This window comes from Mya arenaria, chromosome 2 (assembly GCF_026914265.1).
Source record: "Mya arenaria isolate MELC-2E11 chromosome 2, ASM2691426v1".
Classification (NCBI taxonomy): Eukaryota; Metazoa; Mollusca; class Bivalvia; order Myida; family Myidae; genus Mya; species Mya arenaria.
In genome coordinates, this window is record NC_069123.1 from 59,894,183 (window position 1) to 59,922,139 (window position 27,957).

General features: G+C 36.3%; 3 protein-coding genes across 3 annotated transcripts; 2 read left to right on the top strand and 1 right to left on the bottom strand.

The window, feature by feature from the left end:
• Nucleotides 1-2,075: 2,075 nt before the first annotated feature.
• Nucleotides 2,076-10,264, bottom strand: LOC128216386 (muscarinic acetylcholine receptor M2-like). The gene is made up of 4 exons (XM_052922949.1): nt 9,946-10,264; nt 6,000-6,129; nt 5,173-5,577; nt 2,076-2,088 (listed from the first exon to the last, which is right to left on the bottom strand). The coding sequence occupies exons 1-4, from the start codon at nt 10,262-10,264 to the stop codon at nt 2,076-2,078; spliced, it is 867 nt and encodes a 288-aa protein (XP_052778909.1).
• Nucleotides 10,265-14,308: 4,044 nt separating this feature from the next.
• On the top strand, nt 14,309-16,582 carry LOC128224879 (kelch-like protein 24). The gene is made up of 2 exons (XM_052934974.1): nt 14,309-14,394; nt 14,506-16,582. Exons 1-2 carry the CDS (start codon nt 14,355-14,357, stop codon nt 16,221-16,223), a joined length of 1,758 nt encoding a protein of 585 aa, XP_052790934.1. The 5' UTR covers nt 14,309-14,354; the 3' UTR covers nt 16,224-16,582.
• A 3,937-nt stretch (nt 16,583-20,519) lies between these two features.
• Nucleotides 20,520-27,472, top strand: LOC128245307 (transmembrane protein 178B-like). The gene is made up of 4 exons (XM_052963434.1): nt 20,520-20,968; nt 25,716-25,817; nt 26,006-26,161; nt 26,506-27,472. Exons 1-4 carry the CDS (start codon nt 20,764-20,766, stop codon nt 26,727-26,729), a joined length of 687 nt encoding a protein of 228 aa, XP_052819394.1. The 5' UTR covers nt 20,520-20,763; the 3' UTR covers nt 26,730-27,472.
• Nucleotides 27,473-27,957: the final 485 nt, after the last annotated feature.

The window sequence follows — 27,957 nt, forward strand, 5'->3', positions numbered from 1 at the left end:
CTCTCCCCCTTTTCGAAACACCGTAATATTTTGTATTGTCAATATCACGGACCTCTAAACCATGTACATTATCTGAATATGGGAATGGACTAACACACAGGCAAACAGAATGTTCGCTATTTTAATACAATGCCATGCTATATGATTACAACTCAACTCAACTCAATACTCAATATTCTTTTATTATATCACAGTTTACATTTAAGGAAAAGCATGTGAAAACGCAATATATATATGTTAACTCAGGTATAAATATGTGGGTTAATGGCGGCTTCACAACAGGTTTAGAGTTTATCATTATACAAAACAAATATAATTAGTAAGGGGAATGTGGTTAGTTTTAATAGTATTATTTTTTTTATGACAAAACAAATTCATTTATTTGAATTAGGATACAATATAATCGATATAGTTATGGGATATAAAATGAAAAACTATAAAGTGATTAACTAAGATTTTAACAAAAATTGCTGTTTTCCTTAAGGTATCCGGGTTCTTACAATTCAAAACTTCACTAAAGTGTAAGACATTAGTTCTTGAGTACAAACGACTACTTATGTATTTTTTTCTGGTAGGATTAAAAAATGGACATGTAAGTAAATAGTGCAGTTCGTCACCGATATCGTTTAGATTACAAAACGTACACTTTCTATTGACATGTGGTACAGCATTCTGTCTCCATCTACCGACTTCGATAGGGAATTTATGATTACTAGTGCGGAAATGCAAGAATGTAAAACGTAGAGATTTGGGTGAAATATTAAGGTACTCCTCAAATTTAATATCAGACTTAAACAAAGAGTACATTTTACCCTTAGACGAAAGATTAAATTGTTCAAAACAGGTTTGCTGAAATTGGTCTACAAGGTTAGATTTCACAAGTTTACTGACATGTTTTACAGGTACTCTTGTTTGGTTATGCCAAACGTATGAATAACCCGTTTAATCAAGTATTGACTTGATGTAACTGGCCCAGACTGAATTATTACTATGTAAAATGCCTTTATATATCAAGAAACTTATTTTCGAGTCATTGGATGAAACGAGTTTACTCCAGTAACTAATTATTCTGGTTTTAACTATGGTGTTAAGGGGTATCTACCCAGTTCCGAGTAGAGCATGTAACGTGGAGTACTTTTTCTAGTATATGTAATCCGTCGCAAAAAATACAGTGAAATTGCCCCAACAGATCAAGGTTTTCAAAACCCCAGACTTCACATCCGTACGTTAGAATCGGGACAATGGTAGAAGCAAAAAGCTTCAGTTGTATGTCCAAAGGCAAGTCTAGGTTATTAATTCTAAGAAATAGAGCATAAGTAATCTTGGAAACAGTTAAGACTTTTTTGAAAATCACGTTCATTGTCTGCAAAGAGTACAGTGTCATCAGCATACAAGAGAATAAGTAACTGAAGGTACATACTTGTCTCATTAGCATCTAGTTCTATAGAAACACTAGAACATGTTCTTTTAAGGAATTCTTCTAAATCGTTTAGGTAAATAGAAAATAAAATCGGAGACAGATTTTCTCCCTGACGAACTCCACAAAAGCTTGGGAACATGGGAGACAGATGCCCATTGATGGAAACGCATGATTTTATATCATTATACATGTTTTTTATGACTGTTTACCTTGTAAGCCAGTTTGCATTAGCTTATGCCACAAGCCAGCTCGCCAGACAGAGTCAAATGCGGCAGAAAAATCAATAAATGAGCAAAACATTTTCTTTTTCTGGGCCCTTACAAAAACATGTATATAAAGTTATATGTAATTAATGTATTCTGATTAACAATATTTTGACGGCATACTCTAGTATATAATCTGACACGAATTAAGTTAAACTGTGTACAGTGTGTAGTTCATGTCTTGTATGAAATCAATTAATTTGATAACACTAGGCTTACTCACTATTTTCGTTTTAAATACGTTCTGTGTAGTCAACCTATACATTACAGACAACTCGAGTGAAATTAATGTTCTATAGCACCATTATTTTAAATGATGAAATAGTGTTGTTAATATGCAATTATACTGTAACCATAACGCTTAATTAGTTTCAAAACGTAGCTGGCGCGTCTTAGGTCTCAGTTCTGTTAAAGGAACAAGTGTGCTCAGTCATGTATAATAAACCTATAACAATCAACCATTGTTTTTACTTCACTTTATTGACAAGTCGGGAAGACAAAACCTTTATATAAGCATGATTAACACTTATACCAAACATTATTGTATTCAAACTTGTAAACTTTACATTTGTATTAAACCTCTAAATCAAAGAACGCCTGTTTTTCGATAATTCATGTATTACTGTTACAGGAGGCTTTCCATGAGAAATAAATTGCCAGAATGACGATTCTGCAACAATAATACACTAGCCTTAATCACTCTATACACAGGCTGGTCAGTTGCTATTGGAAGCACTTAGCAGCATTCTGTGGTTTGAAAACATATTACATATATTTATGTTGTTGTAGTAGTGATCATGCACCAGAAAGATCATTGTCTTTAAACACCAATGACTATTCAACTGAATAAAACAAAAATAAGTGTATTTTACAAACCAAGAGCGAGTCCCTATAAAATAATCTAAATAGTTTTCACCTTCTGTAACCATGCTGTTTCCAATATTGCAACAATATTCTGTTATAAACATACATATAATAATACATTAAACAACAATACTGTACTTTGTATATTGGTTGTGTTATACAAAATGCATATTTATTTTCGCACCTACCATGTTCATACACTTGCCATATATAAGATTATAAGTCATCCATGGCCACTCGTGTAAGATAGGTTTATTCCGACCCGAGCGTAGGGTGTTTTGCGGAAACGAGGTTAACCGAATTTCCGCAAAACACCCTGCGCGAGGGTCGGATGGAAACCTATCTTACACGAGCGGCTATGGTAGATGCTTTTTCTCCCATCTCAGTTAAAAAAATTAAGTAAAAATGTATTTTTGCTGGAACTCTTTTGTGCTTAGTGAAAATAATTGCGTATGGATATCTGAAAATCTACAATAAACGTGTTATGAAATTGGGTGGTCAGTGTATATAAACACAATTCAATGTTTTATACTTTAATAACGATATACATCTCATGATAGTTAACACAACACTGATATGTACAAAAGCCTGCAGCAGTAATAAGAATAACATCAGACAGTAGGCCGAGCCTAATATTCATTAGCAGCTCTGAGTAATCATGGTATCATTTTATTTGAATGGAATACCAAACAAACCTGTCGTTTAAAATCCTTTTTAGAAATATAGAAGAAAGACAAATTATATTTTGCAGTGTAAGATTACAATATGTTTCACTTCGTGAACATCAAAGTAAATATTTAATTCATGGCTACGCCATTCGTAAAATACTGCTGCTGGAGCTCATTCGGTGAACAAAAATACGTTCTTACACTGAGACCAACAATTACGCTCCTTATCATATGCTTTCTTGTGATTTAGAGATTTAACTGAGAAATAAAATTGATGAATTTGATATTTTTCCCTGTTTAAAATTTAGCCGGCGTTCACTTCGAAATCAAACGACTGCGCAGGTTTGAGACATACGTACAACGATGCTATTTCCGAAATATTTACACGTCAACTTCCATTCCTTAAATGAACTGCCTTTTGGCAACTGCGTTTATCAATCGATGAACGCAACATCTTCGGATATGTTCGGATCGCAATTCATCGCATAACAATATACATGAAAACAATTGATATTGTTATTGTTTGTATTGTGTCAGCTGGTCCCGTAAAATATAAATGAACACTTTAGAAAGTGTTAATTTATTATATTTTAAATGTACTGTTGCCATAAGTGTTTCATTTTTACATTTAAAAGTGATTTCAAGATGTTGATCTTTTTCCGCGTTATTGTGACGTCATTTGAAAAAATGTTTCCGGTTACAGTCGGGTCGTTCTATTTACAGAATGGGAAAAAAAGGATTAGTGAAAGGTTTTCTTAAATGGAATGAAGTATTTTTTTTTGAAATTTCGAAAATTTGAATGAAATAATGAACTATTGGTGTAAATATAAGGAATGAATTGCGGGGTTGATGTCATTATCAGGGATATGAAGGCAATTGGGCTGGTCAAAGTACGCGTGGAGTCCTTCGGACACCACACACTTTGACCAGCCCAATTGCGTTCATACCCCGATAATGACATCAACCCCGCAATTCATTCCTTAAATGACGCATCGTTCGCATACACTTTGGTGCACGTTTCTTAAATAACTTTAAATTCCTCTCATTTCATACAACATGTTTGCAATAAATAAAGAAAAAAACAAAGAGCATTTGTTTCAGTGTTCGATCGCAAACACTCCGTGAACACCAAAAGTAAATGTTTCGTAAATATATAATTAAGTTGCGTAGCTTTTGGTGCTCACTCGGTGAATATAGATATTAGTATATTACACATTTTAAGCTCACTTTAAATCACATGCAATTTTGAAGACAAATGCAAATGAAGCATAAGATCGTGGGATGTACACCGAAATCATCAGCTCGTGTTTAATCAGATACTTTTTGTTACTGTTGTCCAAAAAGCTCTTCTCATATCAGTGTTTTTTACTACGACCATGCATTGCTCATGTAAGAAGGTTACTGTCGTTTATTTCATTTTTTGGTCAAGCTGGTATTTTCAACTTGATTTGGCCCCTCGGCCAATGAAAAGCGCGTACAAGCACCAAGCTAATACTTGTTTTAGGTGATTGACAAAGATATATGCACGTGCTCTGGATGGTAGTTATATTGCACAACCTGAAACTATTTTCACGCACAAGAACAATTTTTGTATCCCAAAATGAGCTGAACAAGCTTTTTATTTACCATTGACCATTCTCAATAATCATTTTACCTCTTAAAAGGCCAACACTTCATCAGCAATTGCTTAAATGTTTTTCTAAAGTCAGGACTACTAAAATTATAAAGTAATGGGTTCAGTGTAGAGTTGATGTATGCCATCCAAAAGGCCAAGTTTAAAACTTGCTCAGGTACTAGGGCAGGGTCAACGATACTGATGTCAAACACGATATGAAAAGGTAACCATAAAATAGCATAGCCAAATAGTATGTATGTCAAAGTGATAAAAGCACGCCTGTCTTTAGCCATGCGATTACTTTGTTTCGATTGGCTAATCCCCTTTTCGGACGACCCATACTTGGTAGTTGGAACTTCTAAATGGTTTGAAAACTTCGACTCAAATTGATTCTGTGACAGAGACTTGCTTTGTTTTGGTTTAACATTGATCTTGACCACATTGGTAACTTTCGACGTAGAAGGTTCGTTGTAGTCATTTGACACAGTAGACACTGTGATTGTCTGCGTCACTGTCTTAGTGTCACTTTTGAAACTCACGTCTGTGATCTTGGACCTTTTTCGCATGAATATAAATACGTACGTATAGCAGAATATCATGATACAGTATGGACCATGGTGGCCCAGGATCGCTACGATGAAAACAAACTCCTTGTTTAGGGAGGGGTCCCAGAAACAGACACCGGGTTCGCTATACCTCACCCGGTCAGCGATCCACGCAGGAACCCATAGCAGCAACATAAAACCCCTGAAATATGCACAGATATTGCCTTTGTGTTGTGAGAGTTATATTTATATTTGCTGCAAATTATCAATAAAAACACACAAAGATTCTATGCAAAACGTTTTACTCTATTTTCATAAAGAACAAGAAATCATTTTGAGGTACGGATTAATACAATCTCATTACGTGATGCGAGATAAAGATCTTTTTGTGTTTATAACAACGTAAACCAATGCATTAATGTAAGTGGAAATGTCTGTTTAAATTTAATAATTCTGATGGAAAAATGCCTGCAATGTTAACGATAACACGAGGCGACCGTTCTATAAATCACATAGTATCACGCAACCTTAATCTATGGCAATGCATCCTAATTTGTACTCATATCCTTATCATTCAGACTAATTGAGTTATATAATGCACCATTAGTGGGAGCACATTATTACCAGACAGCAAGAATGGAGAGAATGCACTTCCGCTTGGTGTGTCTGTGGCGGTATTGCAGCGCCCATGCGATGGACCAGAACCGGTCAATGGATATCAGGATCAGCGTGAACACAGACACAAACGTCATTCCTAAAATAAGTCAGCAAGTCAGCATAAGATACATGTAGCAAATATCTTCAGCTTTTCAGCGTTGTGAAGTATTGACTATGACCTATTCAACACAGAGGATAGCATAACAATAAAGAAAATCTCTGCAATCGCGCCTGCCAAAAACGTCACAGTGCCCGCAATTGAACTTCATTTATATGCATCATGTCATGATGTAACATGTATCATCGTATCATCCGACAGAAAACGAAATCAATTTTGAAAGGTTGTGTCCAACTGCGTTTTGTTAAATACTTGTGCTTTCGAGAACAAGAGGTATCAGTCACAAAGGCTAGAAATCTGATATAATGAATTCAACGAAGGGGACATGCTAATTATTACTCAATACCAATTTTAATATTATAATCAATGTTATGTAGATGTTTCCCTCATTTCTCGGTCAGTAATTAATAGTTATTAACTTCAACACGATACCACCCATTTATATATAGTCCAATGTCAAGGTACTTAGTCACAGGCCGGGTGGAACTCTTACGGTAAGAGAAAACGTAACACAAGCTTTGAACGAAAATAGGGCAGTTATTAATGCCATAAAAGTGTTTTACGAAATGTCGTAAAATAAAACATAAGAGTCAATAGCATGTGTATAATTACATTTCCCGAAATACATATCTGGGTGGATAATCCGCCCTACTAAAAACATATTATTTTGTAAAAATAGTGCCGGTCAAAACTGTTGAAGGGAATAGAAACAGAGAACTGTAACGATACATATGGTAAGAAAAATGAAGAAAAACATGGACGTAAACGATGTGTTCACAATCAAATATGACATGAAAAAAGTAAGATCGGCTCATTTTACGACCTTATTATACTGACAGATAATTAAACGAAAGGTGGTGGAAATGGTGGTGGAGGTGGATTTTGTGAAACTAAAATAAAATGCCGAGGCTTTCGCCCACGCTAAACATATATCAGTAATGGCTACATGGTATCGCGATTGGCTGTTCATTGCCACATGAGATACAACTCAAAGGTGATTGGCTAAGGCAAATATTTATGCGGGAGCTTACTGCTGACATGGTTAAATACCACTTAACTATTGTTTAAAAATTTCCAAAAATAATATTATGTTATCATTAACACATGCTTTGAATGAAAATAGGGCATTTATTTATTCTATAAAAGTGTTTTTACGTAAGAGTCAATAGCATGTGCATAATAACATTTCCGAAATACATATCTGGGTGGACAATCCGCCTCGAGGAGAATCCTCCGCCGACACCCAGAGAGGTATGGAAGGGTATTCAAGCAAAAATTACATCCTGCTCTCCGACTTGAACATCTTTCATTTTGACATGTACATCTTGCTTTTTAACTTGTACATACTGTTTTCATACTTGTAAATCTCGCATTCTGACATGTACTGTTGTACATCTAACTTTTTGACTTGTTCATCTTGCATTCTGACTTGTACATCTAACTTATTGACTTGTTATTCTTACGTTCTAACTTGTACATCTTGCATTCTTACCTGTTCGTCTTGCATTCTGACTTATACATCTTAGTTTCTGACTTGTACACCTTCCTTTCTGACTTGAACATCATTCTTAATAGTACACATTGCATTATTGTATCGTTAATTTGTTATTTGAGCATCTGTATTCGTGAAAGCTTCTTCGTGTATCTTGGTTGGTCCAAAGTGATATTCAGCGATTGCTGATGCATACATGTGTATGCGCATGTTTTCTGTATTGTCGTTTGTATTGTATACCGGTATTGCAAGAGAAAACAGACTTTGCAAATGCTGTAACGCTAATGTTATAGAAAATGAATACCATTTTGTATTATGCTGTAGTAAATTTAGACTCTTACGCTTAAAATATCTAGGAAATATATCATGGCCAAATTTAAATATGTTTAAACGACTAATGTTAAGCAAAAGACAAACTAAGATAGCAATCTACATTAAAGAAGCCATGAATTTAAGAAATACTTTCCTTGTACAATAGTAATCCTCCTTATGTTAACCTTTGTTTATTTATGCTTTTCCCTTCTAAGTGTTTAACAATTTATATTGTCATATTTAATTACATGATGTATATTTATTATTATTCCGTCCCCCATTATAGTTGATTTATGTTTTTTGCCATATTTATGTTGTTAATGGCCAAAGGCTATTTTATGCCGATCTGCCAATAAACTTTGAAACTTGAAACTTTTGTATTACTTGGCGGTTAATTTTTAATTTATTCATTAATCTCAGATAAAATCGTGTTAAATACTCTTCTTTTATACATCTTTTATTCTAGCTATGTTCTAGCTTACTTCCTGACTTACTTTCTTTCTTTGCTTGGTTTTCCTGTATTCAGCAAGCATCAGGACGAATACTGCAAAGTCATATATCACGCCTCCAACAGAAATGACGCAACGTCATTTGTCCAGGAGTGGTCACGTGGTGACGCCATATTTTTCCATATTGGGTCACCAAATTTATATCGTACCAAAATGGCGTTTATTTTCCGATTCCGATGAATAAATGGAACATTTAAACATGGAAACAGGTTGTCGACGTGATATATACGTTTTTAGTAGGTGACCCGATATGGGATATACGGGGCGCAGAAAACATATGGTTTCCTTTGCCGTGTATATCCCAAATTATGTCGTATATGCTACGTTGAAAGGCAGCATCTTGCTTAAAATGTAGACTTAAATCAAAGATAATTTTTCTTTTACTGCACCATTTTAAACGAAACATAAGGCTTTCTATGTCGTGTAAAGAGCCCCGCGTTCGTTTTATTACCGGAGTTTGATAATATTATTTCTTTGACCATTGGTAACCATAAATATTGTGGATGTACTGTTCGGATTATCATATGTTTCACATAGCTCACAATGCTTTGCTCTCAACACGCGAAACTTGAAATAGATAATTAATGGCTAAGCCAGAAATTGAAAACCTTCGTTTCATACCTTATACCAGAAATCTGACACATTTCGATCGGATTATTGTTTTATGATATTTTATACATTATCTAACGGATATTTAATACCTTTAAATAAGAAATAAATGTATCTACGAATCGAAATTCCTTTGTGCAAATATATGTTTTACCAAGCCCGGTAGTCGGGGTGGGTTGATTGTCATAAAGGAGACCTTAGACATTGGATGATTCCCCCGTCAATCACGTTTTTAAAATACACGTTGAGATTCCCTTCTGGAAGAAGACTGGTTGTTTTAAATCTTAAAAAAAGAATTCAATTTCCCAGTAAATCTCGGAGGCGAGTTTTGTTTAATGAACCTTTCTGCTCGAGGGGCGAGAATTAAAAAAATAACCCAAATGTTATGAGTCTGAAATACCCCGCTTGTGCTAGCCAACCACAACCTCCCCCAACACGCGGAGCCAAACATTCATAACCGTTAATCGTATATTCTTATACTTACCTATTTCAGTATTGCTTTAACTGTTTATGTTGAACCTTACATGTCGTATAAAGGAGGCAATCTGTATGTTATTTAATTTCAATTTAATCACAAAGACAGCTGTAAACTGCAATTTTCTTTTCCGAAGCATTCCCTCTTCTTTACAAACACATACAAGGGTAATGCTTTGCACTTTCCCTTGACCAAAAATTACAGATGTTACGAGTGACGGTTCATATTCAGATGTGAACATGAAATATTCATTTTTATGCTGTTGAAACAATGCCTTTATCAATATTTATTTACTAGTAATGTAATTTAGTGGTTTAGTCACGCAATACTGAGTCAAAACTACCTGCAAATATACACTTAAAATTATTAATTTACATTTATCATAAGTTGAAATTTACCGTAATCAAAGAAAATCCAGAGAGCACAGAGGACCTCCCCAAATGGCCAGCGTCCGAACACAATAAACGTCGCCTGGAAGCTCATTGCAGTTAGGCCAACGGCAACGTCAGTGATCGCAAGGTTCACAATGTAGTAATTAAACGTTGTCTGCAGCCTCCGATTAATTTTCACCGCAACCAGCACGAGTATGTTACCCAGGATTGTAACTAATGTTACCATATAAAGAACTATACCGATTAAAATCTTGTCCCAAGTGATAGTTAAGTATAACTCGTCTTGCTGTTTGAGATTTGAGCTATTCTCCATTGACGACGCCATGGTCGAGGTAAAGACTTTCGCTGAACTGGTCACCGCTCGTCTGAAGATTCCAATATATATCTGGTGTGCGGTGCAAGATAGCATTTATATCGGAGAATATTTGTTATATAGATGCATTCGTGCGGTTCATTTGCGTCAGTATTAAATAGGTTTCAATGTTGTACCATGGAGGGCCACGTGATCAAAATTGACCAACTGACATTACGTGGGTATAAAATATGTTCGATAAAAAACCTTTGATGAAAAAACAATTTTTAAACTGATGAAAGAAAACACACCAAGATACATTAAAACGTATGTACTATACCGTTATTACTAACTTTTGGACATGTGTATGGTATTGAAATACTAAACTGGTCCCTAAAGTTGAAGACTACGTTTTTTATAGCTTGGTTTACGAAAATTAGGACACGAAGCAAGTTTCGGATGAGATTTTGCTGATCTTAAATAATCTGATTTTTAATAAATTGGTAAACTTGACAATTGAATGATATATTCATGACATATAACAGTATCAACGATATAATGTACGTAACCAAACAATGCAATTAGCTTGGCCGTATCTTCCTTTTTCTATTAATCAATATACATGTAGTTTAACTTTCACTTGATACATTTTATGATAATAACTGTGTAATTAGGATTTTTTTTAAATACTAAAAAGAATTACTTCATCCTTAAAATATGAAAAGTATTATTATATAAAGCAACATGGTATCGATTGTGGCTGATCCATGATCTAGTGGTAACGATATTGACTGTCAATTCAGGGTCGAGGGTTCGATTCCCCGCCGCAGCACTCAAAAAATACTAATCGCTTTCCGAGAGAGACGTATAATAACCAGGGTTATATCCTGTCTGTGCACCATTTCCTCTAAAAACCTAATATGCCTACCAATCTAACAAACGGAGCACTCGCCGATTGGACCTTGTCCGGGTACGAGTTTAAATAAACTTACACACCACACTACCTCTGCATTAAGAAAGTCATGTGGTATGCAAATTCGTTGTGCGCACTAAACTGAAACTATACGTTTGCTTCATGGCATGTTTGTTATTGCGATGTAAATGCATTTTTATCACACCAGGTCTTAAAAAGGTCAGAAGGTCTCCATGCTTTTGTACTATTTAATCCATAGTTTACGTTGTAAAAGAAAGATATTCATTGTGTGTAAAAATGACTTGTGCAATTGTTATTTGATTTACATTGACGCTTATTGCAACTGTGCTCTTGATCTCTGTTGTCACTTAGCATGCCATTCATTTTTCCTTGATTATTGAACAGGGTTGTTTTCAACTCTGTTCAGTGTAGCTACAAATTCAACACTCACAACATAAAATGCCTATTAATAGTAACAAGTGTCGTCTGCCTTTTTACCACCAAAAATATAGTTTGAGAAAGTGCGGACTATATAAATTGCAAGCTATGTTTCCAATAACCGAGCTAGATTTGACAAAACAAGATAGAATCATAACGCAATATATATTTTAATCATTTAATTTGTTGAACTTAGATAAATATAATATTAAAGTAGTATCCCTGCGACCAAAAATGAATGAACATCGAAGCGTAAACAAAGAATAACAATAATCATGTGACACAATGATCTCATCACCTGAGCACAGTCATCACGTGATAGCCCACGTGGGAATAACGAACGCACGCCATTTTGTCCAAACTCCGCGCAGTGTTACTTCCCTTGCAGTACAGTAATCACTGCCTTCACAAATATCACGTGATGATAGATAAAACGGCAGGTGATTGCAATTTACAAAATGGACGGAACACCTTTAAAAGAAATTCCAGCAACATGTTTCATTTGTTTAGAAAATAACATTCGATTTGTTTTGGTTTTGCTTGCAATCCTGGTTCAAAACGTTCGATACATGTCTGAATAGCTAACAACACATCCATGTTGATATTGTAATTTGTAAATCCTACTTTCAATTTGAAAAAAGACCGAACATTTCCGAATGTTTTTTTTAATTGGTATTTTTTTATAAAACATATTATGCCTATCAACTGGCGTAAAGTAATTATTTAAGAAAGGATATAAGAATAAATATATATGATTAAAAAAAATGCCATTAAAAGTTTTCATCCAATTTTGGATGAAAATCTTGTGGTGGCAGTGATTACTGTACTGCAAGGGAAGTAACACTGCGCGGAGTTTGCATTTTGTCAGGCACGTACTAAAGTGTTGACGAGTTAGCTGACGATAAAGAAATAGAAGAGAGTTGCTGCCCATATAGACAAAGAAGGAAAACAAATAAGTTTTGAAATTAAAGATTTTTCAAGACTTATTTTGTTCAATTTATTTTATATACTTTTTATAGTGTACGTATAGACGGATGTTTGTGTATTTTATTTAATGGCATCTCATTGAAATGAATTGAGTGATATTTTTTGCTGGTTTTGTGTAAATATGAGAAACTATCACGGATTTAATAACTTTTTAGGTGTTCCATTTACAGTTGTTTGAAAGCAATTATTTTAATTTTGATCATTTTAATTAAGAAATTATTTCTTTTGAATCTGTTGTATTTTCGAAGTTGTTTTGTGAATAACAAGGCAAACATAGGCAAACTCTTGCTAATGGGTATAGTTTGATTAGTATACATTTCTTTTTTGGTTGGAAATAGCACAAACATTCACCCTTTTTTATATTTTCATTTTCTATTATTAAACCCCACACATTTACGGGGAGGAAGGCTTCGTTGAGTTTTTTTCTATGCTGTTTTAATAATTCACCAGCCGCTGCATATTATCTATTTATCGTTCCTCCCGGGTAAGAATCCATTTTTTATGTAAATAATGTATATATCATTTTAAAATACTATTTGAAATTTTAACAGTGTCCCTGAAAAGGATCGTTTCAGTTTAATAATTAGTATAGTCTTTGTTTATGCCAACATCTAATTACCAACCAGAAACGGTTTTAGTGTATCTTTTGAATTCACCCTGAATGATCAACCAATTTCTATTTCATTTCTCTGGTTAATAAATCCTTGGCAAGCCTAATTCATATTGTAGCACCATAGAATGGAGTCTTATGCTGGGATTGGTTACATTCTCCATCCTGGTTTGCCTGGTTATACAGCAACATTAACTTTATTGTCAATACAATATTAATTTGTCATATTTACCATCATGCTTCAATAAACCTGGGGCGGCCCCTGTGGTTTGTTTACACGGGGACTCTTAGATTCACTGTGCTACATATCAGCACCTTATTAATACACATATGATCGTGAATCATAATGGTGAAAACCCTGTTCATGCAGCGCTATCAGCGCTTTGATATATATTGTGATTATTCCAACTGGACGTACGAGATGAGAGAAGTTTAAGTTAAATTGAGACATGTAAATACATACATACATAAGCATTGATGGGTTAATACTTATGTGAATGCTCAGTAGCCAAACGTTTCAATATAAACCCCGTTTGATGACACATAAAAGCGAAAGACATAGAACACACACACAAAAAAAATCAAAAACAAGAAACATGGAACAACAGCACAGAACTCCACAAACAACAAAGTGCATATACACTATATAAAAAAATACTAGGTATTTTTATCAAGGATTGCCAGGTAACGCCTTGGAACGGTCAGTAAAATGTAAATTTACTTGGGGTTTAAACCAGTTTACGTGCACAAACCTCACTCTTATGCCAACAATCCTGAATAAAGAAAAAAACGTAAAAGGTGAATCTTATCAAAGTATTCATTAACTTGAGGAAACTTTATAATAAAACAAATAATAATAAACTAATTCAGAGTACCTAATATCTTAAAATATTGTTGTCATACATGTAGCTTTCCATATAACTAACACAAAAACATTCGGAAAAGAAAATATTTAACACCGATATACTGTTAGAGGTTTGTTCAATAGAGCAAGCATGACATGAACCAATTTTAAGAATGCTTTCCAATCAATATATGTGTGTACGAGGTCATGTGAACTGAACTGCACCAATACACTAGAATCAAACAATTGAGATTTAGATTTTTTAATGTGCAATTAAATTTGCTTTACAGTAAAGACGTTATTAAATCGGGCGTCATTGAAGAGTAATAAAATGTCTATGTTTGCAAATCTTGAACAGGGATATCCATCAGGTAAGTGTTTCGAATTCATGATTTTAAACCAATAAAACAAATACGCTCCTCTTACATTTATAAGTCGTTGTTATTCAGTTTCTCAAGAACACGTTGTGTTCATTATTGTAGGCTCAGCTCCTAATGAATATCCTTGTCACTGGAAACTTGGCTACTATACCTCATTCTGTAAAGGGTTATATGAACAGTTGAAGGCTGACCAGTTCACAGACACACAGGTAACAGTGGGAAATAAAACCTTTCATTGCCATAAGGTCGTTCTCTCTTCCATGTCACCATTTTTCGAGGCTATGTACTTGTCTGGTATGATCGAGGCACAGAGTGGAAACGTCACGCTTCAGGACATAGGCACTGAAACATTTGAGCTGATTCTTTCCTTCGTTTATTGTGGCCAAGACATCGTTACAGCCGACAATGTTGATAGTATACTTAAAGCTGCTACAATGCTTCAGATTCATTGTTTGCGAGAAAGATGTGAAGAATTTATTGGTGACCACATAGATGTTGACAATTGTATAGCAGCTTGGAAGCTAGCATCATCACATGGTTGCGGACAGCTATCAAAGAAAGCTTTTGCTTATATAATACACAATTTTGCTGACGTTTGGTCGACAGAAGAATTTCAAGAACTTGATAGTGATGAGATTGTTGAAATAATAAAAAGCAATGATCTTATCACACCTGATGAAGAAACTGTGTGTGAGGCGGTTTTGAAATGGTTGAAATACGATGCTGAATCAAGACAGAAACATGTAGCAAAGTTATTTGAACACCTTAGACTTCCGCTTATGCAACCAGAGTACCTTGTGGAAAGATTAGATGCCGAGGAACTCGTTTCGAACAGCCATGAGTGCAAAGAATACATCGAGGAAGCAAAGAAGTATCATCTGCTACAATCAAGAAGACAAGAGTTCGTTTCTGCACGACTTGCACATCGTAACCACGGTGAATACACAGAAGTTATCATATTCATTGGTGGTAACCTTCACCCGGAGAGGACTTCTACAGATATTTGGTGTTACAGCTTACACAAAAGAAAGTGGACTCATTTAAATCAAACGCCATATGAATTAGGTGTCGAGTTCGCGATTTGTCCACACGGAAATGCAATTTTTGTATCTGGGGGAAGCGAATATACGAATAGCATGATATACTATTTAACAACTCAAAACAGTTGGTACATCTGCAGTAAAATGCTCATCGGTCGCAGACGTCACTGTATGGTCAGCCATGGCGATTTTCTGTACGTCCTTGGTGGATTTGATGACGATGAAGACGAGGAAAGGTTTAGCACATTGCTTAGCGTCGAGAGATTTGGTGTGACCTCGGGTACATGGGAGGACTTCGGTTATCTCACCCTTCCAGTTCGGTCTGCATCAGCTTCTGTAATTCAGGGCAAGATTTACGTCTTCGGTGGCATTGACGGCGACGGCGTCTGTTTGGACACCATTCAGTGCTTTGATACTCGTTCAAGGGAGTGTACATTGCTCAATAAATCCTTACCTATGGCCGGAATGATATCAAGCGTTGTTGTCAACCAGATTACATATCTCGTGTTTCCAAACGGAAAAGTAATGAAAATGACACCCAATGAGGAGATTGAAGATGCAGGAACGATTCGGAATTTTGATAGATGTGGCTTTGGAATTGTTCAGCATGCAGGAAAATTGATAGTGATGGGTGGAATTGATTCAGTAGAGATTCATGATGAATTCATACAGTTTGATATTGAACAACACGAGGGAACCTCAATGGATCATCAACTAGTGCGTCCAATGTTCGGGTTTGGCTGTGTCAAAGCAACTTTGGCAAAAACAATACTTAAATGAAAGTCAAGAATGAAATATTGATAGATGCTTATTCGCTATCGATAAGTAAATATTAATTTTGGTGTTAAAGTCTTAGAGTACCACATGATATATTCAAGTGTAACGAAAACTTGACACTTTCTTTAATAACACTGAATGTTGGTTATATATTCGGAGATTATTTTCACATTATTTGATATAACTTATTGGTTTTGTACCTATTCTTTTACCTTTTTTTTATCGTGTTTAGTAGGTGCTACAATGGAAATTTAACCTTCTACTTAGTTCACATGGTTCCTCTATGTGTTGACTGGTTGCATTGTTTTATAAATCAGGGCCACGGTCATACATTCTCGATTTAATTACTATTAGGATTGGTGAAAAAATGAAGAATGAACCATGTTAAATATTTTTTTTTACTTTGTGATAAATCATGGGCATAAACTCTTTACCTACTTGGCATATTTGGCTCATAATGTTATGGTAAATGATTTTTGTTTTAATTTAACATGCTTGGGACCGACTGAAATTTTAAGTATGGCTTTGTTATACCCCCATTTCACCAAGGATTTTTTTTCCAATCGCCCCGATCTGTACCAGATTATCCCCGATGATTTATTTTTTTGATCGGCCAGATCGTCGTCCTGAATCGTCGCCATTTCTTAAGCCGATTGAGTCCTGACCAATGAACCACGGCGAGGGACGATTCACGGACGTTCCGGGCTGGTCGTCCGAGGATCTGGTGATGGTCGGGTGCTTACAATCCGACGATACTTCGCACGACCCTCGGAAGAGAGCGGCAGAGGCTAAACGAAAGCTACAGAAGGCTCCAGAGGGCTCCAGAGGGCGAACGAGACAAGTGGACCTTCAGAGGACCCTCGGACGACCAAGGCGACCACGGGCCGACGGTTTTTGATCGGCTACTGTTTTTTCAACTTGTTTAAAAACAGTAGCCGATCACTTTTTAGGTACCCGACCTTCGGGGGACAAATGCGATCGCGCCAGATCTTACCCCGAAGGTATAGGTTAGTGCACGTTAGTGCAAGCAGGTTCCCGACTTATTTTGCAAAAATAGGGCCGATCGACTAAAAAAGGGATCCGGTACTCTCGGGACCAAAACAATCCTTGGTGAAATGGCCCTATTAATAAATCAAAGGCAATACCACTTGCCCTTTTGGCACACAATCAACCATGGCAGAGATCTTTATAACAAATGTCCGTTTTACATAAAAAAGAGATTGGTGAAGAGAGAAAAGCGCCGGAGAGATTGCAGTTAATATATGACATACGTTTAAATTTAAGGGCAATAACTCTCTCATCCACATCAAATTTGGTCCATAATCGAACTTGGCCGAGACCGTGGTGCCATATACATTGTGTCTTAATTTGAATAAGATTGGTTCAGAAATGAAGATGCTAAAACGTAAGAAGTTATTGTGGACGACGAACTTCGGACAAACACATTCCCATCAATCACACTAGCGGATCCAGGGGATGCAGCCCCCCATCCCCTTTGAAATCGTCCAAGTTTACTTTATTCGGACGAGAAATCGCCACATCAACACTTTAAACCAAATGAATTTCGGTTCTGAGGGAGGGGCGCATGCCAAAAGCTTACGCCCTTAAGTTACCTCCCCTCTGACATCAAATCCTGCATTTGCTCCAGAATCAAATTATTATGTGTAAGCGGTCCAAAGTTCTTTGAATTGTTCACTTGATATATAAAGTATCTAGCAAGGGCCATTCCTGACGGGCTCAATTTGACCAAATTCTACTCAATGTTGTATACTATATATATATATATATGTGAATGCTATGAATTCATATCCATATAGTTAAGAGTTTGTTTATTATAGTGTCGCCCTTCTTAGTTAAGGGCCAGCCCGTCGGGCTTATAAGACACCTACATTCGTGAACATCTTTACCCCAATTCCTATCCCATATGCCATGCGCCTGGAAGGAAGGCAGTCGGTACCCCTCGATTTCACTAGCTGCTGGGTCGGCAACCGGTCATGTCAGAACAAGCGCGGTATGAGACTCAAACTTTCGACCCCCGCTCCGTAGGCAGATGCCTTAAGCACTAGGCCACGGAGACGGTACATGAGCAAAAGTCCTGTAGTTTGAATATGTTTTAATTATCTTAAACATTACTACTTAGCAATTAAAATCCAAAAAAAGAAAAAGATCCGGGAGACATTATTTGTGAACACAGTGTTAAGGATACCAAGCCAATGCCAGCAACGAATTCGTTAAGTCGTAAACGTTGTAGTTGCTAAACTTTGTTATCTATATTTGTAAGTAAATAGAGTAACAATGATCCCGAGTGCCTGGCCTACCCCGGTCGAAGAAATTCTATTTAAACAAATAGCGTAAGTGGCACCATGGCTTTATGCATCAAAGAAAAGTTTTATAATCTAGGGCATTTAGTTGATCACGTTGTATGGTTTATATTTTCGACAATTTAATATATTTCTGTAATCCATCATTGGTAGCCCTGTTCGTAACTACGAAAACATTTTAAAACATCTTGAATTACTTTATGAATAGTTATTTTAGAATGCGATACATGTATATGAACAAATATTTAACTAGAATGTGGTTGGACACAAATTTCCTGGAGAATTGTAGCAATGTCCTTCGCCATGGCTAAAGCGTTAATATTATCCCCATGTATTTGCAAAATGACGCTACATTTAACTTAGCTGCTCCAAAATTCCATTGCTCTATACTACAAATGGATTGCCGATTAAAAAACTATATGTTCATACTATAAATTATAATAAAAAAGTGCATGCATGTACTTCCGTAAAATGGATTTATGGCATTCATGTGACGTTGAACAGTTTCAGCATGATTGTCTACATCGTCCGCAAACATGAGAGCAAAATATTGTAATTAAATAGTAACAATAGCACGGGACTACTAAATATCCCATGTCTTGGACCTTTAAACATAGCAAGCTGTTATGTCATTCTTGGTTCTCATCCTAGCATTGGACTACATTTTAAAGGATGTCTAAGATTGCCAAAAGCTTCAGCAGAATCGATATATAATTCAAAGAGTCAACCATGACTCTTCGTCAAGTATTTCTGAATAAAAGCATTAAAAATGAATATATTAAAAATAATCGTTTCATTTTAGTTATTTAATAACATAAACTATAAATATAATATACATGTTGTAACAACATTTGGTACATAACGATATAAGAACACAAAGAAGTATTACTTGTTTAGTATAAGACACATCAACACAACTATGAAACTGATGTCATATTTATAAATAGCTGTGTGAAGTTAGCAAAACATACGATATGAAAATTGGACATTCAAAAATGAAATTCGTGCTTGTACGACATTGGACATTCCAAAAGGAATGTCGTGCCAGCACTACATTGGACATTAAACATTCAAAAATGAATGTTGTGCTGACAAGTGTTCAAAAGCGTACAAGCCAATTTTAAAATCACCTGCTAAAAGAGGTGTCTGTAGTTACCCCCATCTGCTGAAGCAAATCCTTTAGGTGGACCATTAGGACAGATACACTAAAATGGTTAAGGTGTCTGTAGTAAGTTACCATCTGCTGAAGCAAATCGTAAGCCTTTTTATTAGAGCTGGTCAAATCCTTTTTTTATAAAACTTATTAAAAAAAACTGTCAGGCACGACAAACAAAGATCGAATGAATATTTTAGCGCGGAAAAATTTGCACCAAAACTATCGCAATACAAAGCAACCAATCAGAATTGATATGATATTAATTACTGCCGGAAGTGACTGCCTGTAACCTTTGACATATTCGAGGTGAATTATTAAATATTTTATAGTTCATATAAAACAATAGTAAATATTAAAAAAAACAAACATTAAAGAACTCTGTCTGACATATGCATGTTCCTCCACCCTTGCTTCTGTCCGTTCGTCTGCCAGTGTGCAGTTATGTCGGTCTAAATACTTTATTATTTTCAATCACGACTTAGTCTCGTCACTAATGCTCTCTTCATTCAGACATAATATTATCGTTTTTTATCCCCGTCTTGCCGGTGAGGTACCTTGTTATAATCTTAAAACCTATCGCTATACTAATGATTGTAAAAGCGATTATGTTGGTTATGTTTATATTACATGTAATTATGCAATCTTATGAAAAGTAAAACGTTTTCCTTAAACTATTTTAATAAAATATACATAACTTTTGAATATTGGTCTCTACAGTTTATGTGTAATAATTTTAAACGAAGTGCGTCGCGAGTTGATCAATATACCGAGAGACTACGACCGCGCCCGAGTGCCCACGATCTACTGCCCGTCTTTATTTACACTCCTGACACAGGTGAGCGATTCCATTGAAAACACTCGCTTCTTTAGTATTCATTTTAATCAGGACCGCTCCCACTGATTTACATTTTACCAATTTCGGAACATAGTGTGACCATTTCGCCGGATAGTTTTACGTTGTACCTGTGACCACATGTGTAGAGTTTAGTTCGTGGATAAAAGAACTAACCAACCTCTGTCTGTTCTCCGGGGCCAGTGCTCCGCCTTCGCCAAGACGGCCGCAGCCATGGCTAGAATGGGGCGTTGTCACCTGTGCCTCCTTTTTACCGTGCTGTTCATGATTCTGATTTCGCTGGCACTGTTGGTCACGTGCATTACGACAGATTACTGGTACTTGGTGGAGACGGACTCCTCGGACTCCACCATCCAGCGGAACTACTCGTACTCCATCGGCATGTGGCGCCGCTGCTACGACAACGTCATTCCTCTCGGTACGTACCGCTGTCTGGAGCTTTCTGTCTTTCGGGCCCTTTAGGGTTTATTCATGAACTATTTACTAATATGGCACCATTTGTCTTTATCAAGTTCTACTAGCTCACCATCTGATTCGTTTTGTATTAGGACCGTTTTAATTTAATTTAATCATATTTTATTGCATACAGTAACACAATTTATGAAGAATAAACAGTAGAGAAACAAGACACTTGAGCAGCCAGTTAACTGGTAAATTAAGCCGTACCTCTTGCATAGTTTGTTATCTCTAGAAGTTTTTTTTTCATTTTTGCCCAAATTACTTCACAATCTACAGATTTCTAACCTATGTGCAATTTTGTATTTAACAAGTTGTGAATGTATAACGAAGGTGTATTTGAAGAGTCCAGATTATAAGGACATAATTAATACCCCCGAGGTATTTACGACAGAAAACACTATATACATGTGCAAACGGGTATGGCTACATAGCCTGTTATCGGAGATCTGTTAATGAATGGAATTTCATACATTCGATCAATATACATTCAGTCCATTGAACGCTATCAAAGCAGCGGTTTGTACATGGCTGGTATTGAATCATGGTAAATACTTCATACTGAATCATAATGTCCTTATCGTAACATGTTGACAAATGATGTCACCCCACCATGTAATTAAATGTTTGCAAGTACGTAATTGTAAGTAAAGACGCATTGCTCAATACAAGTTGTGGAAACGTGTGGTTTTCATTTAATGCATCGTCAGTTTTATTTAACGAGAGTAAAATGTTTGCTAAATATGGATTCTCTCGCCCTCTTCAATCATTCACGAATGCGTGTACTCCTGTCTGCGTGGTAATATATACGCTTGGAAGACGAGGCATTTAAACAGTATTTCCCTCAAGTTTGAGTTGATGTATTTTAAAATAAACGAACATAACGCTTATTTCTTTTAAACGATGGTAGTATTCTTTGTTCTCAAATTTTCAGTCGATTAAGTTTCATAACTATATCATTGACGGGCTTCTAAACTTGATTATTATATTTAGAGGAAAAACGCATTATCCGTATTAGCTTATCACCATGGCTATTCAACTGATAAAAAGTTGTTTCTATGTATAAGATTTCAAACACAGTATTCGTAACTAAAATATCATCTGATGAGAAAACCTTGACTGTGATGCTATCTGATACCATAACAGGTGTATCACATTCCGCATTTAAGCTACTTTTATTGTAAATGAACCCCAATGTTTAAATGTTTTAATATGTTATAATAGTTGAAATTATTTTTAAACCAAAAGGATTGCAGTATTTTTTTTTCAAATAACCGACATTTAAATTCTATTTTGAAGGACGTTTTACGTGCCGTACGTCTTGGTTGTAACCGTTAAGGCATAAAAAACACCTTGTTTCTTTTCGGTATACCGACCATGTACGTGAAGTTAGCGGCCTAGCGGCCTAGCGGCCTAGCGGCGTGAAGTTAGCAGCCTAGCGGCCTAGCGGCCTAGCGGCGTGAAGTTAGCGGCCTAGCGGCCTAGCGGCGTGAAGTTAGCGGCCTGGCGGCCTAGCGGCGTAAAGTTGGCGGCCTAGCGGCCAAGCGGCCTGGCGGCCTAATTATTTTTTCTATTTCCAAGCAATTGTCAATGCGTTTTTTTTTAAAACAATGATAAATCAAGGTTTTTTATTCATATAGTTACATAGCGGCCTTAAATTGTTATATATTCAGAATATTTTTCTTTACCTTTTATTCTAAAACAATTTTAAATTAACTGTTTTATGCACAAATTATCACTCTGAAGCGTTTTTCAAACTTTTTTCAAAAAAAGTCGATCAAGCACTTCAGCGACCTAGTGGCATAGAAGCCTGAAATTAGCGGCCTAGCGGCCTAGCGGCCTAGCGGCCTAAATTGAATCCTATTTCAAAGCATGTATACATGCATTTTCTTCTAAAACAATAACATTTTAACTGTTTTTATGCACAAATTAGCACAATGAAGCGATTATCAACAGTTTTTTTCCAAAAACGTCGATAAAGCAGTCAGCTATTTCAAAGCATTAAACATGCCTGTTCTTCTTAATCAATGATATATTAACTGTTTATATGCACAAATTATCACTCTGAAGCGTTTTTCAACTTTTTTTCAAAAAAGTCGATCGAGCACTTCAGCGGCCTAGCGGCCTAGCAGCGTGAAGTTAGCGGCCTGGCGGCCTAGCGGCCTAGCGGCCTAAAATGGTTTCCTATTTCAAAGCATGTATACATGCATTTTCTTCTAAAACAATGACATATTAACTGTTTTTATGCACAAATTAACACTTTGAAGCAATTAGCGATTATCAACATCTTTTTTTTTTAAAGCGTCGATAAAGCAGTCAGCTATTTCAAAGCATTAAACATGCATGTTCTTCTAAAACAATGATATATTTATTGTTTTTATGCACAAATTATCACTCTGAACCGTTTTTCAACTTTTTTTAAAAAAGTCGATCAAGCACTTCAGCGGCCTAGCGGCCTAGCGGCGTGAAGTTAGCGGCCTAGCGGCCTGGCGGCCTAAAATGCTATCCTATTTCAAAGCATGACTACATGCATTTTCTTCTAAAAAAATGATATGTTAACTGTTTTTATGCACAGACTATCACTCTGAGGCGATTATCAACATATTTTTGAGAAGGATTGGCATGTATGCTGACTGCTTAATCGACTTTTTTGAAAAAAAAAGATGTTGATTATCGCTAATAGCTTCAAAGTGTTAATGTGTGCATTCAAACAGTTAATATGTCATTGTTTTAGAAGAAAATGCATGTATACATGCTTTGAAATAGGAAACCATTTTAGGCCGCTAGGCCGCTAGGCCGCCAGGCCGCCAGGCCGCTAACTTCACGCCGCTAGGCCGCTAGGCCGCCAGGCCGCTAACTTCACGCCGCTAGGCCGCTAGGCCGCTAACTTCACGCCGCTAGGCCGCTAGGCCGCTAGGCCGCTAACTTCACGTACATATACCGACCTTACTTATGTTTTTTGCACCGACCCTACTTGTGTTTTTTGCACCGACCCTACTTGTGTTTTTTTGCACCGACCCTACTTGTGTTTTTTTGCACCGACCCTACTTGTGTTTTTTGCACCGACCCTACTTGTGTTTTTTGCACCGACCCTACTTGTGTTTTTTTTGCACCGACCCTACTTGTGTTTTTTTTGCACCGACCCTACTTGTGTTTTTTTGCACCGACCCTACTTGTGTTTTTTTGCACCGACCCTACTTGTGTGTTTTTTTGCACCGACCCTACTTGTGCTTTTTTGCACCGACCCTACTTGTGTTTTTTGCACCGACCCTACTTGTGTTTTTTTGCACCGACCCTACTTGTGTTTTTTGCACCGACCCTACTTGTGTTTTTTTTGCACCGACCCTACTTGTGTTTTTTTGCACCGACCCTACTTGTGTTTTTTTTGCACCCGCCCTAGCCCTTTTTCACTTGAAAAATATATTTTTTAATATTTGTGTGTTTCTTTTCTCTTTTAAAAATGTTTTTTTAATACCAGCCATGCTAACCCCTAATTGTATACTAAGTATTCTGAACATCCCTGGAAACAATTTGCCTAGTAAAATACATGCAGGTTTTATTTCGACCTAGCGGCCCTATTTAAAAACGGAGGCATGCAACCTGAAACAAGCATATTATTTAATAAAGCTTCGCATAAAACTTGAATATGATTATACTGTGAATTAAGTGTCATACTTCTTTAAAAATGCTGAAACAAGTACGCGAATGTTAGCCATCATGACTGCGGTTCTTCTTAGATATCACACTATTAAAAAACAACAGCAACAATATATGTGCATGCAGAAGGCAACGTTCGTCAATAAGCACAAGTCAAGATCCGTTTTAAGTGAAACTTTTTAAAAATTAAATGCGAATGGTATTGTTAGTCTTAGTATTCATTTGCAGTTAAAGGAGCAGTCCTTGACTGGTTGTGATTAATGTATTAACCTTTTTTACGACGATATCAGTCAATGTGGCTGGCATTCATGAGAGACAAGTCGTGTAAGATTTGCTTGAAGAAACACAAAACAAACAACGTAACCATCATCTTAAATGCGATGAAGTCAATATTAATCCCAAAATATTTTAATCACAACTTATTTCAGCTAAATAAACAAAGAAGAAAAACAATATGTCAAAAACTGACAAAATATAACCGCATGTAGTCATTTTACTGAATTTTCTTACGCGTTTATATTTGAGCGGTATTGGCGACCACTGGTTTGATTGAGGCGTGTCCGTAAAGGAAAATGATTTCATTATATACATTATGGTATACATTTATTTCTAGTTCTTTATGAAAATTAAAAATGCATCCCTACATCAATCCGCTAGCACATGTATTTTGTCTCACTCAGGAAAATCTAGTCCAATTAGAAAGAAAAAAATACGTGTTTCTCTTAAAATGGAAAGTTTGTTTCAAATTGGTGAAAAATGTGCTCAATGAAAATACAGACTCAGTGAAAAATGTGCTCGTTGACAATAACCCTCCGAAACAATTGTGCTCGTTAACGAAAAACAAAAATGTATTGTGAAAAGAGTGCTTCGATACGTTAAAAATTTGCCTTATTCACAAAAGTTGATAAAACGTGTGACATGTGGGTTTAATTATGTAACCTGTGCTATACCATAACAAGTATACATAAGTGACACGCTACATATTCTTTGGTGTGCCGTGGTATATTCTTAACCTCAAAACGTGCCTTACAAAGTCACCGTTTAATTTCCAGGCGTTCCCGCGGAGGATCGGGCCGGGGACTGTGTGTACACATACAAGGACATGACAAGACGGGCGGAAGACAATATGTCGTCTGAAAACTACAAATATCTAAGTAAGAATTATTAACTCCTGATGAAATTTTCCATAATAGCAACTTAAAATTATTTGAATAGTCGCATGTCCTACGGGATACATTTTATTTTAAGTAATTAATTGTCTATTATTGTCTCCATCTATCGGGAATTCGACCAATGAAATGAACATCAAATGAGTATTACCACTTTCCCTTGTTGCGTGCAGGTTTAGAGCGGAGCTGGGTGGCACTGATGATCGCCGCGGCGGGGATGCAACTGTTCACGGTGGTCGCCCTCATATTTGGGCTCTGGCCGGGCGACTGCAAGGCCGTGAAGCGCTCCACTCTCTACCTGATAGCCGCACTCATGACCCTTCTTGCTAGTGAGTGGCTCAGTTATTAGTTTCTAATTTGTTTCGCCATAGTGTACAAATGGACATGTATATCTGTGTAGCGCTTACTTAATAGCATCGTTGGCAACCACGGTACTTTCTTCCGTTACACTTCATACATAGCAAAGTGTGTATCGGGGATATCCGACAATGACTTAATAGATGTTAAAATATAATGGTTAAACATTAAATCAGCATAATAGTGTTTTTTTTCTCTAAAATGATCAGATACAATACAATGACTAGTCGTAGGATATATTCATGTTGTTATGAGGAATTTAGATGGATAATAAGTCGAACAATCATGGCATTCATACCAATTATATTATTTTCAGCAATGGCAGCAATAGCGAGTGGTATATGCTTTATAGCCATGCGTGATTTAGACAAAACGTCACGAGCAGAGTACCCGAGCTCCGTGTCGACGAGTTACGGCTGGTCGTTTATAGTGGCGTGGGTTGGGACGGGCCTCGGTCTTCTAGAGGCCTTTATATTTCTCGCTCTGCTCAGAATCGACTACGAAGACGTGGCTGAGACCGGTCGCTACAATAACATATAATGAAGCTGGCCAACGTTACCACTCGTGTTGACTGTATTCCATTTCATTGTTTCTCTATCAAAATTCGGGCTTTATTGCAATGGGTAGAGTCAAAATATCAAAAAACTTTCGTAAGCGCATCTTTGTTAACCAGTCATTGCATTCAACATCGTTTTCTGTAATTTCTTTGACTTGTATAGTACTAACGGAACAGCGCTGTTTGTCCTCTATAGTGTTAAAGCTGCACTGTTACAGATATACCGTTTTTACATTTTATTTTTTTTGTCGTGGAAAGAGCATTTTTTTGCGTAAATATCTGCAAACCAATGGTAAAAGATTGCTGACAAAAGATCAGATTGCAGATTTTCATATTTCCGTTCGAAAATTAATGTTTTATGGCTTAAACCGTTTAAGAAAAATGAATAAAACATCAATTTATCAGCAGTCTTATATCTGGTTTCCATGCATTTTCGCAAAAAAATGGCTCGTTACAAGACCAAAAAAATAAAATAAGTTGTCAAAACGTTCAACCTGTGAGAGTGAAGCTTTAAACTTGTTCATTATAAATATGCTGGTAGGTAAAGGTGTCATGTTATCTGTGTTACATAACTGTTGAAAATACTCATTACTATGGCTGATTTTAGGGATCAGCTTATATATGTTCGAAATACATGTTGTTTTGATGTCTAACTAGTGTATCATAGTTGCAGTATAAATCTATATATTTATGTTAACATTTCAACTTACAATAAATGTTTAACTCATTTTACACTTTTCCGCCTACAAGGCCAGTCATGTAGTTGGCTACATCCCATTAAAGTGCATACTTATGTGCCATCTATACTTGTCGTCGGTCAAGTCTACATTTCATCAAGGTTACGATTATTCAGGATATGATAAACACCCAGTTATTTCGAACACGATTGTTAAAGAAGAAACTAAATCCTTTATATTCTCTTTTAAATTCACTAAATTTGATTAGGAATAGAACTGGTTTGATCGCCTTTGTGCTGAAACTGAAATGTGAATTTATGGTGTCATAGTTTAAACTTGAAAACACATATCTCCCATGTTGACATTATGTAAATCGTTGAACAAACCTGAACCTTTCGCGTTTCGTGGAGGTGACGTGGACGTACCATACGTCACGTTTAACGTCCAGCTAGAACGTCAGTGGGCTTATAAGTTATGGTGTCGTTTGACGTTACCCGTCTTTGAATAAAACCGAACGTTGGATGCATGTGGCCAC